This window comes from Gobius niger (genome assembly GCF_951799975.1).
Source record: "Gobius niger genome assembly, chromosome: 1".
Lineage (NCBI taxonomy): Eukaryota > Metazoa > Chordata > Actinopteri > Gobiiformes > Gobiidae > Gobius > Gobius niger.
This window is the reverse complement of record NC_136852.1, coordinates 33,922,024-33,940,279: the sequence shown is the minus strand read 5'-3', so window position 1 is coordinate 33,940,279 and position 18,256 is coordinate 33,922,024. Positions and strand designations below refer to the sequence as shown.

Here is an 18,256-nt window from a genome sequence, read left to right as displayed (position 1 = left end):
AAACTCTTCACCAAGGGGTGACTGCGAGCAGTGTGGACTACAAACCCCACATGCCCGGTAACGATGGCTGCCACAAAAACCCCTAGGATTTCGCCCGCCGTGCTGGGTGGTGTGAGTGAGGAGAGGTCAGTGTCCGGGTGGTGTGAAGGAGGTCGCGGAGGAGGTCAGAATAAGCCCTGTTGTGGTACCGGGTGGTACCACGTCGGGGTAATCGTCGATGTAAGTCTGAGACCCCAACGGCGAAGTGGTTCCAATGCTGCCTCCACACACTGGTGCGTGGGGCTGGGGAGTGGCCAAATGGGAGGCGGCAATACTCCTAGCATTTGTCCCTCACTGCAAACAGGAGAAGCTTCCTGTGCGCAGGGGCAATGGGGATGTGGAAGTATGTACTCATCCAATCTCCAGGCCTGACGCATTGCAGTAGGTGTTGCACCGTGAGCATGTGGAAAGACCTCTTCACAATGTAGTGGTTGAGAACCTGCAGGTCCAGGATAGGCCGCACACCGCTGCTCTTTTTAGGAATAAGGAAGAAAAAAAACATCCTCACTGAGTGGTTCCACCTGCGCTATGGCACCGCGCTGTAGCAGAGAAACCACTTCCCTTGTGTGTCAGCCACCTTCAGCGTGGACAAACCCAGCCAAAGATGACGCGGGTCGACACATGTTCCATCCACCGTTGACAGTAAGGGCCTGGGACATACGGCCAAAGTCGAAATGGTGGTTTCAGCTTCCACAATCTCTGCATGAGACAGCTGGTCACGGCCACAGATGAGTTTATCCAGCAAGGCGGTGAGCAAGGCCATATTGTTTGCGGTGGACCTATACCATTCTGAGGGAAGGTCCACTCTATCACCGGGCTAGAGAGAAGAGGACGGGAGCAGAAACATTCTAATCCCGTCCTCGATTGCGGGAGCGCTCCTTGGCTGGCCCCATCCTTCCACAGTGGTGTACAGTACGTACGCACGAGCCGGGGCACGAGCATAGGGATTGTCCCAGTCACGCTTAGCGTAGTGGAGGAGGGAATCCACACGAGGGGCTGCCACCCCAGGTCAAACAGGTCGTGGAACAGGCCTGACGCTGGGGCTGGAGGCTGAGGAGGAATCTTCAGCTCCATATGGGCCGCAGCAGAAGCGACGAGGCCCGGGAGACGATCCATGGAATAGCGCTCAGGCGGCTGCACCTCCTCGAAGATTGAGAGAGCATCCTCATCAAATAAGCGTTGCTCTTCATTCTCATCGCCAGCTGCCCAGTCCCTTCTCGGGACGGATGGAGGAGGCGGGCTCCGTTCCCGCACCAGGGAGGCTGGAGCCGGGGAATCATCACTTGAAGCATCCAAGTCCTGCTCGGAGAGCTCTGGAGAGGTGGGAGCCAAAATGCCGCAACGACGCTCGCGCTCCTCCCGAGGAAGCACAAGGCAAGCGTCACAATCTTCCACGGAGTTGCGCCGGCCCAGGTACAGGAAGCAGCTAACATGCTGGTCCCATGCGAGGAGCGGCGCCGCGCAGGAACCGCACACCCATAGCTTGATACCGGAGGGCGACGGGGTATCAAGCATTGGAGTGCGGTGAATCATGGTAGAATTCTTCTTGTTCAAGAGATCCAGAACTCAGAGTAGGAACTCAAAAGGAGACGATTGAAGGGAGAGTCCCCCTTTTATAGGGCACGGGGCGAGTGGACCCCCAGGTGTAATTGGAGCGGTCAGTTCTTTGATCCTCTCAGGGCGGGAGCTGGCGCCTCCAAAGAGATATGCAATAGCACAGCCCAAGGGCAAGCACCCAGTTGAAGTAGAACTGAAGAGTTTCGGGTGGAGTCTATTTTTACACACACGGCGGCGTGTACGTGCACACCTGTGCGCACTCCCACGTGCACGTCAGCGCCAGCTGGTGTTGACCCACTGGACACAAGCTGAGAGTCACAATGAGGAGGAAAAAGGCAGTGGCTCTAGTTCACTATTATTTTAATTTTAAGTTTTCATTTAGGCTCAGACCCACAGCTACAGCCAAATCTAACCAACAGCCTGTGATTAACAAAACACTTATGACTCTTAATCTTTGAAGGTGAGATCATGGTACCAGCTCTGGGTGAGTGGCCAGTCCACACTGGGTGCAGGCGTCTGCTGGACTGAGCTCTCTCTCTCCCTCCGGCTGCTCCATGTGCTCCTCGAGGTCCTCCGGCTCCTGCTTCACTTTGGGCCTCTTGGAGCGCACAGGGGTCCACTTAGGACAGCCCTGCAAACACACGAAAGACATTCAAATCCACTCAACAAGATTAAGATCAGGAATACAAATGAGTGTTCACAGCTCCGCCACTGGTTCTTAACTGGTAAGTCGGGAGCAAAACCATTTCGATTGGCTCATTTAGTGCAATAATATGTAGAAAATATACGGTATCTTTCTCGATTTATCAGAAATTCAACTCAAAATTTGGGTCACGGCTTGACATTCTACGATTATGGTGGGTCCTTACAGCACACCAGTTGAGAACCACTGTTATGGACTACATTTTGTTGCCAAAACAACATGGGACAGAAACAATCAGTGTGAAAAAAAGAAATGTGCATGTAGATGAAAATTCCACCCTGTTTCAGTAATGATTGTATTGTTATTTCCTTGACGTTTAGTATTTATTGTTTACTGATCATTTCAAACCAGTCAACACGTGCACTTGACCGGTTTGAAACACACTGATTTTGTTTTGTTTCCTACTCCTGCTACAGCCAGGGAGAGGTTTTTGGAGTGGAGAAAAGGAGGACCTTCTGCCCAGTCTCCACAGGGTCTGATACCCATATGAAGGGGGTTGGCCAAATTGCCTTTAGTTAAACATTTATTTTTATACTAAATGTTTCAATCATACAAATATATCTAATAAAGGTGGGCGGGGTTTTCCTGAGGCCGATGCTGATCTTTGGGGGATTTTGATTGGCTGTTGCCGATATGCACCACTGATGTTTTTGGCAAATATTTTAAAAAAATGTCTGGTCTATAATCCCGTGTATGAAGCTTCTAAACGTGTCAGCAGGGGGCGCTGTATATTTGTGTTTAGTAGGTACTTCAGAGGGAGCTTGTTTGAGGGACAAAAATCAGTAGATTCCAAAACAAAAAATGGTAAGTCTCTTTCTCTTATGGTTCCGAATTTATAAACAAAAGTCGAAAACACTGTCGTCATTATTCATTCACGCCACACTTGGTGGTGGTAAGCTGCTATTGTAGCCACAGCTGCCCTGGGGAAGACTGATGGAAGCGAGGCAACCAGTCTGCGCCATCAGATAAGATAAATACTAAGATACTTAACTTGAAAAATAAAGAAAAGCTCTCGCACGTTGTCTCACTCTTTTTCAGGCTTTTATTGCTGCAACGTTTCGGTCACACTGACCTTCATCAGACTTAAGAATGTTTTGTGTTATTCTAAATAATTATCGCCTTTTTATCGCAAAGTATTGTGAAATAACAGCGTGCTGAATTTTCTCGTGATGTCCCTTGGCGGGCCCCGTACAGGCGGGATCCTGTCCACACGTACTCATATACTTTTATGAACTATTTTTCGCAAATTGGGCCAGACGGATAAGCAGCATTTATTTCTCCAAGTTGTGCATATCCACAGCAACAGCTGTTCTGCTGCTGCCATGAACTTTAGCTCAACTGTTTCGTCATTAGCTTTAGTTCTGAAAGGCAAAAAACACAAAACGTGGTTTGTTCTTAAACCACACAAAAGGAAGAACTTCTGCAGAGTGCAGGCGACGCACTAATTACACCAGAAACAAACCGTGATATGTGAGTCTTAAACGCTCCTGGCCCGTCTGATGAGGCCTCCATGTGAGATGCTGCTTACCCTTCTCTTCCTGGTCTGCACGGCCCTCACTGGGAGACGAAGCGGGCCTTTACTCCTCCCCACTCTCTTCCTCTGGCTCTCGGCTGCCTTTGAGCTGGGCCTGCAGACAAACCAATAACAGCTCAAATCCTCCGTGATGAGGCCCAGCGTGTCAACATGTCCTGTAACACTGCGGCTTAGAAACAAACCTGGACACTTTAGAACTACTGCAATGTCTAAGTGTGGATAAGACACTGGAGGAGTCTGAGATGTTGCTATGAGCGCCCTCTACAGAGGGAATTAATGAGGGAAAAAAGAACATACAAGCCACTATTTTCAACAAGAACATGAAAACAATCAATGGTAACAAAATCCAAGAAGCACAAATCGGAGTGGGTTCTATTGTAGAGGAAGAAACAACCGAGACAAACAGAATGATTGAAACCATGAATGAAGCAAATAAGGTCTGTTTTTGACCATGGAACAATGTTATAACATGGTTAACAATGAGAAGAGCGAGTGGGATCGACTCACCTGCAGATCCTGGCAGACCTCCTGAGGCGCGGCTCGTCCCCTGCCTCCTCCTCCTCTTCCTCCTCCTGCTGCTGGGGTTTGGCGCTTCGGCCTCGAAGCTTGTCCCGGCGCTGAGGTGGGATCTTGATCTTCAGACGGATGCCTTCTCTCTGCAACTCCGACGAAGCCTCTTCTTCTTTTAACGCGCCCAAGGTCCTGAGGTTTGGTACAGAAGAACATGTTGAAGCTGCAGCCCGGGCTTCTGTCTGGTGAACCAGCACGGTCTCCCTCCTCGCTGGCCTCTGCTCATGAGGACACTGAGGACTGGGCTGCAGCGACTGGCTACACTCCCGGAGATGGCGAATGACCCCGACGTGGCCAAAAGCGGGCCCTGGGACCCGGTCCAGGCCGCTCCTGTTGGGCAGAAGAGGTGGAGGTATTCCATTGGTCAGCTCGGGTCCAGGCGTGTGGATGACAGAGGGATTGAGGACAATGATGCTGCTGTTGATCCGATGGTTGCTGTGGTAATCCTGGGATAGTTTGAGCTCCCTCTTCTTCAGTGGAATGGTGGCCTGTTGGCTGCTCCTCACGCTGCCCGCCGGAGCCCTGAGGACAGATACAGCATTTTGGAGGGGCGGCCTGCTCTCCTCTCTCACGGCGGTGATGGTGCGGACGTGGTTATCCAAAGGTTTGTCGTCACTTCTTTCCACTGCCTCCTCCACCTTAGGGCCACCCTGCTGGACCTCTGCACAACAAACCAGACCATTACATCTTTTTTAACAGTAATATGTGATTCTGTATCCAGGAGTCCCGAGGTCACCATCAAACATTTCTGCTTAGGGCACCAAAGGCCGCGGTTCCACAGAACACGCTTGTAACCCTCACGCCTCGGTCACGCCTCGTCACAAATCGACTCTACCCAGTACATGCAAGGGCTTCCACTACACAAGGATCCAAATTCAAAATCTCAGAAAATGTGAATATTGTGAAAAGGGACTATACTGTAGCTCAAAGTGTCTCCTTTCATCAGCTAATGAATCCAAAACACCTGCAAAGGTCCCTGAAGCTTTACTTGGTCTCTCAGTCTGGTTCAGTAGAATTCACCTTCATGGGGAAGACCTGCTGACCTGTCAGTTGTGCAGAAAACCATCACTGACAAAAGCCTCAAAAGGTCAGAGAGAAGAAGTTGGATGTTCTCAAAGTGCTGGATCAAAGCATATTCATAGAAAGTTAAAGAGACTAGATGCAAGTTAGTCATTTTATGCTCACTACTGCCACTTCAGGTCTTATGCATAACTGCAGCTTCTATTTTAAGCTTGTGCATGACGGCACTTCGGACCCACACTAACACCTTTGTGAGTGACAGAGCAGGACTTTAGAGGCAGTTGTGGTGAACAGGTCTGGGCTCACTCACATTAGGACATGGCTGGAACATGTAAGGGGATGTAAATACTTAGTTTTAACATTTTGAAACTCCTTATAGTCTGGAGAGGATTGTAAAGGCCATTCAAAAGTGTGGGGGACCTTCACAAGGAGTGGTCTGAGGCTGGAGTCAGTGCATCAAGAGCCTCCACACAGACAGATCCTGGACATGGGCTTCAAATGTCAGATTCCTCTGGTTAAGCTTCTCCAGAACTACAAACACCGTCAGAAGCGTCTTACGTGGGCCAAAGAAAGAAAGACCTGGTGTGTTGCTCAGTGCTCCAAAGTTCTCTTTTCAAATGAGAGCAAACTTTGCATCTCATTTGGAAACCAAGGTCCTAGAGTCAGGAGGAAGAATGGAGAAGCACACAATCCAAGATGCTGGGTGTGTGAAGTGTGAAGTTTCCACAGTCTGCGATGACTTGAGGGGCCGTGTCTTCTGCTGGTGTTGGTCCACTGTGCTTTATAAAGTCTAGAGTCAGTGTACCTGCCCCCCCGGAGGTTTTAGAGTGCTTCATGCTTCCTTCAACAGACCAGCTTTATGGAGATGCTGAGCTCATTTACCAGTAGGACCTGGCATTTCAGATTACTGTGCTTGATTTGCCGGCAAACTCACCTGACCTGAACCACCAAAAGAAAGATGAGAGACAGGAGACCGAACAATTGAAGCATCCTGGTCTTCCATAACACCTCAGCAGTGCCACAGGCTGAGAGCATCCATGCCCAAACCAAGTACTAAGTAAATATGCATAATTATAGTTTTCAGAGGCACAGACATTTCTCTGTTTAAATATTAACTTAACTTGTAATATTCTAATCTTTACCAGCTGTAAGCCATAATCATCAAAATTATAACAAAGACTTGACATATGTCACTTTGCATGCCATGTGTCTATATCATATAGTAGTTTCACAGTTAAGTTGAATTACAGAAATAAATGGACTTTTTCACAATATTCAAATGTTCAGAGTTTCATCTGTAATGCTAACACCAGCTTGAGTTGTGCTAACAGCGGCTAAAGGCTTTTAGAACAGCGGTATGATGTGAAATATTAAATCTGTATGACCTGTTAATAGTGAGGGCCGTCCTCTCTCTCGTTTGCCAATTAGGGCTCAGTCTGTTCCAATGGACGAGGAAAGCCCTTCTCTTTGGTCCTCATGGCGGGGAGCTGACATTGGTGTAATACCACCCCCTGGTGGCCAGGTGGCTCCAAAGAGTTTCCTTTTTCTAAACATTTCTATGACCCATGTTATGTAGGGTAGGCATTATACTTTTAAGAACAGGCTTTGTAGTAGGAGACTATTATTTAAGTCTATGGTCTGTTCACATCATGTCTCGGTTTAGCACGCTGTGGTCATGGCTAGAGGTTGGTCCAAAACGTATGCCTGGTCAGACCAGACGCTCGTCAAAAGCTGCTTTCCCACAGGCGGACATCACACAGCCCAGTGCCTGGTCAACCCAGTTGGGTGAGCTTTTTCGGGTCCAACATTTTTCAGGCCAAGGCCCAATTTGAATGCCATTTGAATGACTAAATACTATATTTTAATGTCACAAGTGCTAAGCGTCTCGGCATATTTCATTTTGTAAGATTTGTATAAACATTCAATCAAACAAGTTCTGTCTCTGTTGAAAGATTTAATGCCAGTTTGAATCTAATTTAATGTTTTTAACTACTTTCAAGGCCTTCATTTCCAGTGTTTGGAATAACGCCGTTTAAAAGAACGGCGTTAGGTAACGGCGTTATTTTTTCAGTAACGGAGTAATCTAATTCATTACTCTCCTCGTCGTTACAACGCCGTTATCGTTACTGGGTAAACAAAGTGGCACGTTACAATTGGGCTGAATGAAGCGCCGCGGTGTCAGCATGGGGAGAGCAGTGGAGAGGGTGGGCGGAGTCTGACGGAGCAGAACACGCACATCTGACTGTCCGTGCAGAGTACTGCATCGCGCTCTCTGCTCCATAAACTACTTGTGTCCCCGACCCGCGGCTTGTCATCCCCACAGCGCGGTGCAGCCGCAGGGGAGAATCAAGTTGGTGATCATTGATCAGTAGTGTTGGAACTTATTTTTAACCCAAAGACGCAGTGGACGCGGTGGAGACACGTCTTTCTCCCTCTCTCTCTCAGCGCCTTTCTTCTTCCTCTCTCCCCGCTCTCCGCTCCATAGAACAGTGCAAGGCCACTAACCTTCTGGGGCATGTAAACTTATATTTGCTGTCGATTGTTTCACGGAGAGACATCATGCTTGTGCGTAAAGTCTGCCCTGATCGTTGGCACATGTTACTCTTGTTCCTCCCCATTCTCTTTGAATACGGCCATATTCCTACATTAATAAAACAGCGGCGCAAATACAATACCACTCAGTCACAGGGGCCTCCCCCACTCACCCCCCATTCAGTTCATTCAGTTACTATGAACATCTTTGAACATCTTTGAACACCTGTCTGTTCTAACCATTTCAATTGACTTGTGAAAACAGCAACAACAAAAAAACAAAATTCTTTGACATATAGCAACACAAATAGTTACTTTCCCTGGTAACGAGTTACTTTTATTATAGAGTAATTCAGTTACTAACTCAGTTACTTTTTGGAACAAGTAGTGAGTAACTATAACTAATTACTTTTTAAAAGTAACGTTCCCAACACTGTTCATTTCCGTATACCTCATTTAATGATTTTTAAAAGATTTTTAATGCCCTGTAGTTTCCGGGCGTCCACTTCTTCTTTCTTTGAGGTACGTGGACATGAACGAGCTCGCTGTCTCTTCTGGAGCCCATCATCTCTACGCTCGTCCTTCACCTCCAGCTTGTTTAATGAATGTGTATTCCACTATATTCAGGCTGTGTCCTTGCTAGTGAAAGGAACTGTATAGCTGCGCACATGTTTATTCAAAATCATTTTGACTTTTCCATATAATATTAATGTACTCATTAGTTGCTGTGTTTCATCATTGGCTTTAGGCCCTGGACACTTTGATGACCGCCGCCTGCTCTCACAGTCACAGGCCGTGGCTTGTTTTTTACTGTCACTGTATTATAAATAACAACCAAATTCTGTTTGAGCATCAGTGTTTCTGGATGAAGTGATAAAGAATCCTTAAAAAGGTGAGGATATTAAAAACCTGTTCGTAGCCTCTCCATCAGCATTGTGCGTTTAACATGAACATCATGTGAAAAAGTGTATTTCCAGTGCAGCCGTACCTGGTTTCTCTGGCTCTTCTTTCAGGGAAACGGGCCACGTGCCGTCACTTTGCTTCATGTCTGAGCTGCTGCGTTCTTCTTGGATAAAGACAGAGACATTCAGTACAAACTTACAAAAGCTTCATGCAGCCGAGCTGTGCGCACCTAAAGAGAGGCTCTGCTGGGGCTCTTGTTGGGGCAGGATTGGGGAGGTCTGGGCCTTCAGGAGCTTCAGGGCGTCCACCAGATCTGTCCGGGACCTGAGAGAGAAGAGAACAGACACATGACAAACAATGTCATACATAAGCAGAATCTGCACCAACTGGAAACAATAATAAGTACACCGTCTGGAATTCCTCACATTTCTGCTTAAATTGGTCACTAAACGTGGTCTGATCTTCATCAAAATCACAGATGACTTAACGGTGTCTGCTTGAACTAATACCTCCCAAACATTTACATTTGATCATGTTTTTATTTACAATAACATGTAAACAACACAAGATGGTGTGGAATAAATAAGTACACGTTAGATTTCATATCTGGTTATCCCTCCTTTGGCAGCGATAACGTTTCCTGTAGTTACAGATTAGACGCTCACAACGAGCAGGATGAATCTCGGGCCATCCTCTTTACTAAACCGTTGCTCTTCAGCAGTTTCCTCAGATGTCTGGTGTCAATGGTTTTCCTAAGGTCATGTCACAGCATCTCTATCAGGCTTAGCTCAGGACTTTGACTGGGCCATTCCAGAACCTGTATTTTATTCTTCTATAACCATTCTCAAGTGGATTGGATTTTGAGCTTTGATGAAGATCCACATTTCGTGACCAGCTTAGGTATAGACGGTGTACTTGCCACTGTAGTTTGGAGCTAAATTGTGATATGGGGACTAAAAAACAAGAAGAATGATCGAATTATATTAAATACACTAAACAATATTATTGAAGAACTTTGAATGTCACACAAACTCTTCGCTTAAAAATGATAGTAAAGCTTTGTTCGAAAAGGACTTAATCTTACAATACCACACAATAAAGTGAAATACAATGGAACACAATGTACTTAGAGTAAAAAACTGAAAATAATAATGATAATGCACTGGTTTTATATAGCGCTTCTCTGGACACTCAAAGACGCTTTACATTGCACTATTCATTCACTCCATACTCGGTGGTGGTAAGCTACTATTGTCGCCACAGCTACATAGTATTACATTAGAACCAGGACCTGACCAGCTGCAGCAGCCCCAGGTCAGACCTGTTAGTTACATCCAGGTAAAGCTTTCTCTGGTCAGACAGTGCACTTTTGGTAATATACTGTAAATATATTTAAAATACACTTAAACTGAGGGAGTTTTGGTAAATATTGGTATTAAAATGTCAGTGACCTGCTGCAGTGAAATGTGCAATCCACATTTGGGTCCCGACCCACCAGTTGAGAAACACCGGTACGTTGCACATCTTTACACTTGGCCCATTGGCCCATGTGTGGACCACTTCAATGACGCTGACCCACAGTGTGCCACAAATGTTTGTCACTCCAAGAGCAAAACCTGCAGAGTTTTGTCTGTAAACAGAACAGTCTGTGGAGTCAGGGGTGTGCTCTTGTCTATAGGGGGTGTGCTCTTGTCTATAGGGGGTGTGCTCTTGTCTATAGGGGGTGTGCTCTTGTCTATAGGGGGTGTGCTCTTGTCTATAGGGGGTGTGCTCTTGTCTATAGGGGGTGTGCTCTTGTCTATAGGGGGTGTGCTCTTGTCTATAGGGGGTGTGCTCTTGTCTATAGGGGGTGTGCTCTTGTCTATAGGGGGTGTGCTCTTGTCTATAGGGGGTGTGCTCTTGTCGATAGGGGGCGTGCTCTTGTCTATAGGGGGCGTGCTCTTGTCTATAGGGGGCGTGCTCTTGTCGATAGGGGGTGTGCTCTTGTCTATAGGGGGTGTGCTCTTGTCTATAGGGGGTGTGCTCTTGTCTATAGGGGGTGTGCTCTTGTCTATAGGGGGTGTGCTCTTGTCTATAGGGGGTGTGCTCTTGTCTATAGGGGGTGTGCTCTTGTCTATAGGGGGTGTGCTCTTGTCTAAAGGGGGTGTGCTCTTGTCTATAGGGGGTGTGCTCTTGTCTATAGGGGGTGTGCTCTTGTCTATAGGGGGTGTGCTCTTGTCGATGGGGGTGTGCTCTTGTCTATAGGGGGTGTGCTCTTGTCTATAGGGGGTGTGCTCTTGTCGATAGGGGGTGTGCTCTTGTCTATAGGGGGTGTGCTCTTGTCTGTAGGGGGTGTGCTCTTGTCTATAGGGGGTGTGCTCTTGTCTATAGGGGGTGTGCTCTTGTCTATAGGGGGTGTGCTCTTGTCTATAGGGGGTGTGCTCTTGTCTGTAGGGGGTGTGCTCTTGTCTATAGGGGGTGTGCTCTTGTCTATAGGGGGTGTGCTCTTGTCTATAGGGGGTGTGCTCTTGTCTATAGGGGGCGTGCTCTTGTCTATAGGGGGTGTGCTCTTGTCTATAGGGGGCGTGCTCTTGTCTATAGGGGGTGTGCTCTTGTCTATAGGGGTGTGCTCTTGTCTATAGGGGGTGTGCTCTTGTCTATAGGGGTGTGCTCTTGTCTATAGGGGGTGTGCTCTTGTCTATAGGGGGTGTGCTCTTGTCTATAGGGGGTGTGCTCTTGTCTGTAGGGGGTGTGCTCTTGTCTATAGGGGGTGTGCTCTTGTCTATAGGGGGTGTGCTCTTGTCTATAGGGGGTGTGCTCTTGTCTATAGGGGGCGTGCTCTTGTCTATAGGGGGTGTGCTCTTGTCTATAGGGGGCGTGCTCTTGTCTATAGGGGGTGTGCTCTTGTCTATAGGGGTGTGCTCTTGTCTATAGGGGGTGTGCTCTTGTCTATAGGGGGTGTGCTCTTGTCTATAGGGGTGTGCTCTTGTCTATAGGGGGTGTGCTCTTGTCTATAGGGGGTGTGCTCTTGTCTATAGGGGTGTGCTCTTGTCTATAGGGGGTGTGCTCTTGTCTATAGGGGGTGTGCTCTTGTCTATAGGGGGTGTGCTCTTGTCTATAGGGGTGTGCTCTTGTCTATAGGGGGTGTGCTCTTGTCTATAGGGGGGTGTGCTCTTGTCTATAGGGGGTGTGCTCTTGTCTATAGGGGGTGTGCTCTTGTCTATAGGGGGTGTGCTCTTGTCTATAGGGGGTGTGCTCTTGTCTATAGGGGGTGTGCTCTTGTCTATAGGGGGGTGTGCTCTTGTCTATAGGGGGTGTGCTCTTGTCTATAGGGGGTGTGCTCTTGTCTATAGGGGGTGTGCTCTTGTCTATAGGGGGTGTGCTCTTGTCTATAGGGGGTGTGCTCTTGTCTATAGGGGGTGTGCTCTTGTCTATAGGGGGTGTGCTCTTGTCTATAGGGGGTGTGCTCTTGTCTATAGGGGGTGTGCTCTTGTCTATAGGGGGGTGTGCTCTTGTCTATAGGGGGTGTGCTCTTGTCTGTAGGGGGTGTGCTCTTGTCTGTAGGGGGTGTGCTCTTAGGTGTGTTCGAGATGAGACAGACGGACGCAGTTTTGACAGCCGACTGCAGACGCACGGTGCATGCCGGTTAGATTTCTGTCCGACTTGCTCCAGACGGGCTCTGATGTCACGGGCATGTGGGGCACGGAAAGATCGCGAGACCCCAACGAGAGCAGCCGACTTGATGAGCCGCTGCATCTCTCCAGAGGAACTGCAGCGGCTCCTCGGCCCCGTGCATGACGGGAAAACGCCCACCTGTCCGCGGCTCACGCGCAGGTGATTGGATACGAGTCTGCTGTGATCACAAACGTGCTCCTCGCCCCCTCCCGTCTCCTCTTTAGATCTGAACAAATAAACTATGACTGAAACTATTAAAGTTATGTATCGCCCCTAAAATAGAGCTCATGAACAAACTTGAACAAACAAACAAATGGGAAAGTTTTCTCTGATGAAGAATGATGTTTCTGGAGTAAAGGAAACAGAGCAGGAGGTGAATTACTTTTATTTAGGATAAACTTTAAATGAACGCGATATCTGAACGAGACGCTGCGTGATCTGAGGCCGCTCTCGTTGTTCTCTGCATGTGGAGGGTCGGAGGGGCTTCAGACTTTTTTCTCCGCCCCCGTTGCGCCGGCTACTCTCGCCGATCATCCAGGCGAGCCGCAACGGCATCTTAAACACACCTCTTGTCTGTAGGGGGTGTGCTCTTGTCTATAGGGGGTGTGCTCTTGTCTATAGGGGGTGTGCTCTTGTCTATAGGGGGTGTGCTCTTGTCTGTAGGGGGTGTGCTCTTAGGTGTGTTTGAGATGAGCCAGACGGACGCAGTTTTGACAGCCGACTGCAGACGCACGGTGCATGCCGGTTAGATTTCTGTCCGACTTGCTCCAGACGGGCTCTGATGTCACGGGCACGTGGGGCATGGAAAGATCGTGAGACCCCAACGAGAGCAGCCGACTTGATCAGCCGCTGCATCTCTCCAGAGGCAACTGCAGCGGCTCCTCGGCCCCGTGCATGACGGGAAAACGCCCACCTGTCCGCGGCTCACGCTCAGGTGATTGGATACGAGTCTGCTGTGATCAGAAACGTGCTCCTCGCCCCCTCCCCTCTCCTCCTCTCTCCTCTTTAGATCTGAACAAATACACTATGGCTGAAACTATTACAGTTTTGCATCGCCCCCTAAAATAGAGCTCATGTTTGATGCTTTTCAGAACAAACTAATGATTTAAAAGGACGTGTTTTATCACAAACTTGAACAAACAAACAAATGGGAAAGTTTTCTCTGATGAAGAATGACGTCTCTGGAGTAAAGGAAACAGAGCAGGAGGTGAATGACTTTTATTTAGGATAAACTTTAAATGAACGCGATATCTGAACGAGATGCTGCGTGATCTGAGGCCACTCTCGCTGTTCTCTGCATGTGGAGCGGTCGGATTGGCTTCAGACCTTTTTTCTCCGCCCCCGTTGCGCCGGCTACTCTCGCCGATCATCCAGGCGAGCCGCAACGGCATCTTAAACACACCTCTTGTCTGTAGGGGGTGTGCTCTTGTCTGTAGGGGGTGTGCTCTTGTCTATAGGGGGTGTGCTCTTGTCTATAGGGGGTGTGCTCTTGTCTATAGGGGGTGTGCTCTTGTCTGTAGGGGGTGTGCTCTTGTCTATAGGGGGTGTGCTCTTGTCTGTAGTGGGGTGTCTATAGGGTTCCTTTCACTCTGCTGTCTGCATAACCTCTGCTAAACTGTTACCTGACGATGCACCTCCAGGTGGCGCCGTGCGGGTCGTCCTGCTCCTCGGTGTACAGCCTGATGTTGTGCTCCTGGTCCAGCTGCAGCCAGTACAGGTGGCCCTGGTGGTCCCGTCCAATGGGCTGCAGCCTCATCCTCGCAGGCTCCTCCTCATTCACGGCCAGCTTGAACTTCAGGTTGTCGTCAAACTGACTCTCACAGAGATACTGGCAAAGCAGAGGGGAGAGCGGAAAGCTGAGCTTCAAGGTGCACAGCTCACTGTCCACACTTACAGTCCCCCGCACCCCTTTAACTTTTAGACATTTTGCCACAAACATAAATATATAGAATTGAATTTTTTATGTAAAGACAGAATTTCTTTTAGTGCAACCAATTGCTTTGAGGAGTTGCCTGATAATTTCTGAATGATCACATGTTGACCTAAAAACAAAAACAAATGTAATGACTAAATAGAGTCTACCTGCGTGTTATCTAATGTCAGCTCAAATACAGCTGCTCTGTGATGGTCTCAGAGGTCTGTTAAGAGACTATTGTGGAGCAGAAGCATCATGAAGTCCAAGAACACACCAGACAGGTCCAGGTTAAAGTTATTGAGAAGAATAAAGCTGGCTTAGGTTATACAGTAAAATAATTTCCAAAGCTTTGAACGTCTCTCAAAGTACAGTTAAATACACCATCCAGGAATGGAAAGAGTCTGACATCACTGCAAACCTACCAAGACCCAGCCGTCCTCCTAAACTTACTGACCGCACAAGGACAGCACTGACCACAGCTGTTACCAAGAAGCCTATGATGACCCTGGATGAACTGCAGAGAGCTACAGCTCAGGTGGGGGAAACTGTCCACAGAACAACTATTAGTTGCTTTGTTTATATAATTCTTGCACACTTTCCATAAATCATATAAACTTTATTTCACTTCTCAAATCACACTATGTTTGTCTCCAATGTCACCTTTATCACTGTCCACACTTGTATCACTGTCAGAGAACAGTGAAGCTTTAAAGGAATAGGCCACCGTTTTTACATACTGAGATATGTTCTTACCTGAGCTTTGACGAGTTCTTTAGGACCTGTCTGATCTTCCCCCGTGCCTTCAGTCACGTAAACACAGCGCAGACGGCGTTAGCATTTAGCCTCTCCCTCTCTCCTCTATAGCTCCAAAACAGGTCAAGATAGAAGCTACCAAGCTCTTCCACGTTTTCCCTCTTTAAATATGGTTACGTGAAGTGTTCCACTACAAAGTATAATTACACACAATTAAACAATGCGGATAAAAGGGGGAACTATAATGTAAGGCGTAATAATACCAGGAGTAATTTGGCATCCGCACAGATTACTGCGTGGATTTCAAACTACTCCTGGTATTATTACGACCATTCCATTAGTTATACTTTGTAGTGTAACACTTCACGTAACCATATTTAAATAGGGAAAACGTGGAAGAGCTTGGTAGCTTCTATCTTGACCTGTTTTGGAGCTATAGAGGAGAGAGGGAGAGGCTAAATGCTAACGCCGTCTGCGCTGTGTTTACGTGATTGAAGGCACGGGTGAAGATCAGACAGGTCCTAAAGAACTCGTCAAAGCTAAGGTAAGAACATATCTCAGTATGTAAAAACGGTGGCCTATTCCTTTAAAGCATACATTATAGACGTATTAACTATCGCAACGGTTCTACCTTTTACATCCTAAAACAGAAGGGTCAAACTCATTTTGGGTCAAGGGCTGAAATTCAGCCCTCACAGCGGGTGGCGGGCCACAACCTAAACTGGAGAATTCTGCTGAGAAAACATGTTTGAAATAAATGAATAACGAGCTGTGATTTTAAAATAAAAGCCTGTAACCTGATAAATTGTAATAAGTGATTACACTTGCATTGCGCTTTACAAGTCACAAGTTTCTCAAAATGCATCACTGTCATCATTATTCATTCACTCCACACTCAGCTGCTATTGTAGCCACAGCAGCCCTGGGGCACAATGATTATTTTACCACATGGCTATAATGTGTTGTTTGTTGTTTTCACTCTTATGTCAGTGCTCTCTGCTGCCCCCAGTGGCTGGAATGAGCATTCTGGTTATTTCTTTAAAAATGCATAACTCTGCATGGGAATGGGCTACAGCAGGAGTGGCAAACATGCGGCTCTTGGCCAATCAGAGTGCGGCTCTTTGCATGACTGGATATGTTAATACAATGCGCCTTTTTGCTAAAGAATTTGTACATATTTCCCATAATCTGTAACAGTCTTTAAGAATCGGGACCAAAAATCCAACCATCGTCCTACAGACCCTGTTTCTACACACACGTGTCATTTATCCTTTTAAACAGGAACATTCCCAGAGAGAATGAAAACTGCTGAAATTATACCAGTATTTAAAAACGGTGACGGACAACAATTTGTTAATGATATACTGATTTCTTTATTGAATAAATTTTCCAAAATTTAGTTTTTGTTCACGGATCATCTGAACAATTTTAGCGAGAAATGTTATTTTCTAAGTAACAGTCAGTATGGTTTCTGCACTTGCTTTGATTGATTTAATTGAATAAGTATGTAATAGTATTGAAAAACAAACATGTGCCATTTCAATTTTTATCAATCTAGAAAAAAGCCTTCGACACAATAGATCACAATTTACTGATGAAAAAACTGGAGAAAACAGGCATTTAAGGAAGTCCTCTATTCGGGGTCAAATCTGATATCATGAACAGACAGCAGCTTGTTCATTGGTTGAGTATCAGTCATCATTAAAAAGCGTTACCTCTGGTGTTCCGCAGGGGTCAGTGCTGGGCTCCTTGCTATTTTTACTGTATATTAATGACCTGTGTAATGTTACTGAAAAGCTTAAACTATTTGCTGATGACACTGCCATTCTTTGCAGTGGGAAGGAGTTGCAGCAATTAATAGTCGAAGTAACTTCTGAAATTAGTCAAATAAAACATTGGCTCAACCAAAACAAACGATCACTAAATCTAAAAAATAAATAAAGTAATGATATTTACAAATAGAAAAATGAACATAGAGGTTAAACTTATTAGTCTTTTTAAATGACAAAGCTCTTTACAAAGTCTGTTGCTCCTTGGTATTGCCATACATCACCTACTGCCTTGAAGTCTGGGTAATACTTATCAAACCGACCTACTACTGCAGAAAAGAGTTATTTGCATTGTACATAATGTACGACATATAGAAACCACTCAAACTCACTGTTCCTGAAATCTAAAACCTCAAAACTACAAGATTCAATAACATTTAAACCACTTCAATGTTCAAAGCAAGACACCATACGCTTCCAACAATTATCCAACGTATGTTTTGTAACAAAGAAGTCAAATACCAGACGTTCAAATAATTTCACGAAGCAACACGTCCGAACCACAGGAACGCAAAAGTTTATCTCAGGGTGTGGAGCAGATCTATGGAACCAGCTGGATCAGGGAATGAAGAGCAGCACTTCCTTAGAGCAATTCAAACTTAGGTTCAAGCAGCACATAGGCCTACTGCATCGACACGCTGAAAATGAGAGCTAATCAGTATTCAAAGAGAGAGAGAAATAAATAAATAAATGAAATGGAAAATAAATAGTTTTGTTCTTTGAATGGCTATGCACACTAATGATATTTATATTGTTGTGTATGTATACAAACTTATTTATTTCCTATACTGAGGACATCGATTGACATGGTATAGTGTATGTTCTCCTTCTGTCAAGAGTATGTATGATGTCATATGTTCATGATATGGCACTGGATGCTCTTGAAACATTACCATGGTAACTAACTGTAAACGTTGGGGGGTGGGCGTGTACAAGCTCCTTGCTTCTGCCTACTCCTTTTGGGCATCACACCTGTTATTTGTCTTTTTGTGTCATGTCACCTGCTGAAAACTCAGCTGCTCAAATAAAAAAAAGATGAATGAATGAAATAAACCTAACATGATCTTAAAGCCATGCATTTTACTGTAAAAATATAGCTTTTCTTTTCAAAGTTCTGTTAAATAGTATTCAATTTCACCTTGCTCAATCTGAAATAGTTCCAACTAAGTACCTCCTGCTAAGTCCTGGAGTACCCCCAGGGGTCCTTGTACCCTTATTTGGGAAATGCTGCCCTAGGCCAATGGGAC

General features: G+C 46.4%; 1 protein-coding gene across 1 annotated transcript in view; it reads right to left on the bottom strand.

Moving 5' to 3' along the window:
- rsf1a (remodeling and spacing factor 1a) overlaps positions 1-18,256 on the bottom strand; it is a 37,690-nt gene that overhangs the window by 17,970 nt on the left and 1,464 nt on the right. Inside the window, exons 4-9 of the mRNA XM_079560282.1 lie at positions 14,135-14,340; positions 9,088-9,182; positions 8,944-9,021; positions 4,341-5,064; positions 3,828-3,927; positions 2,072-2,227 (exon numbers count right to left, since the gene is read on the bottom strand). Of these exons, the coding sequence (XP_079416408.1) occupies positions 2,072-2,227; positions 3,828-3,927; positions 4,341-5,064; positions 8,944-9,021; positions 9,088-9,182; positions 14,135-14,340 (1,359 nt within the window). The remainder of the gene's footprint in view (positions 1-2,071; positions 2,228-3,827; positions 3,928-4,340; positions 5,065-8,943; positions 9,022-9,087; positions 9,183-14,134; positions 14,341-18,256) is intronic.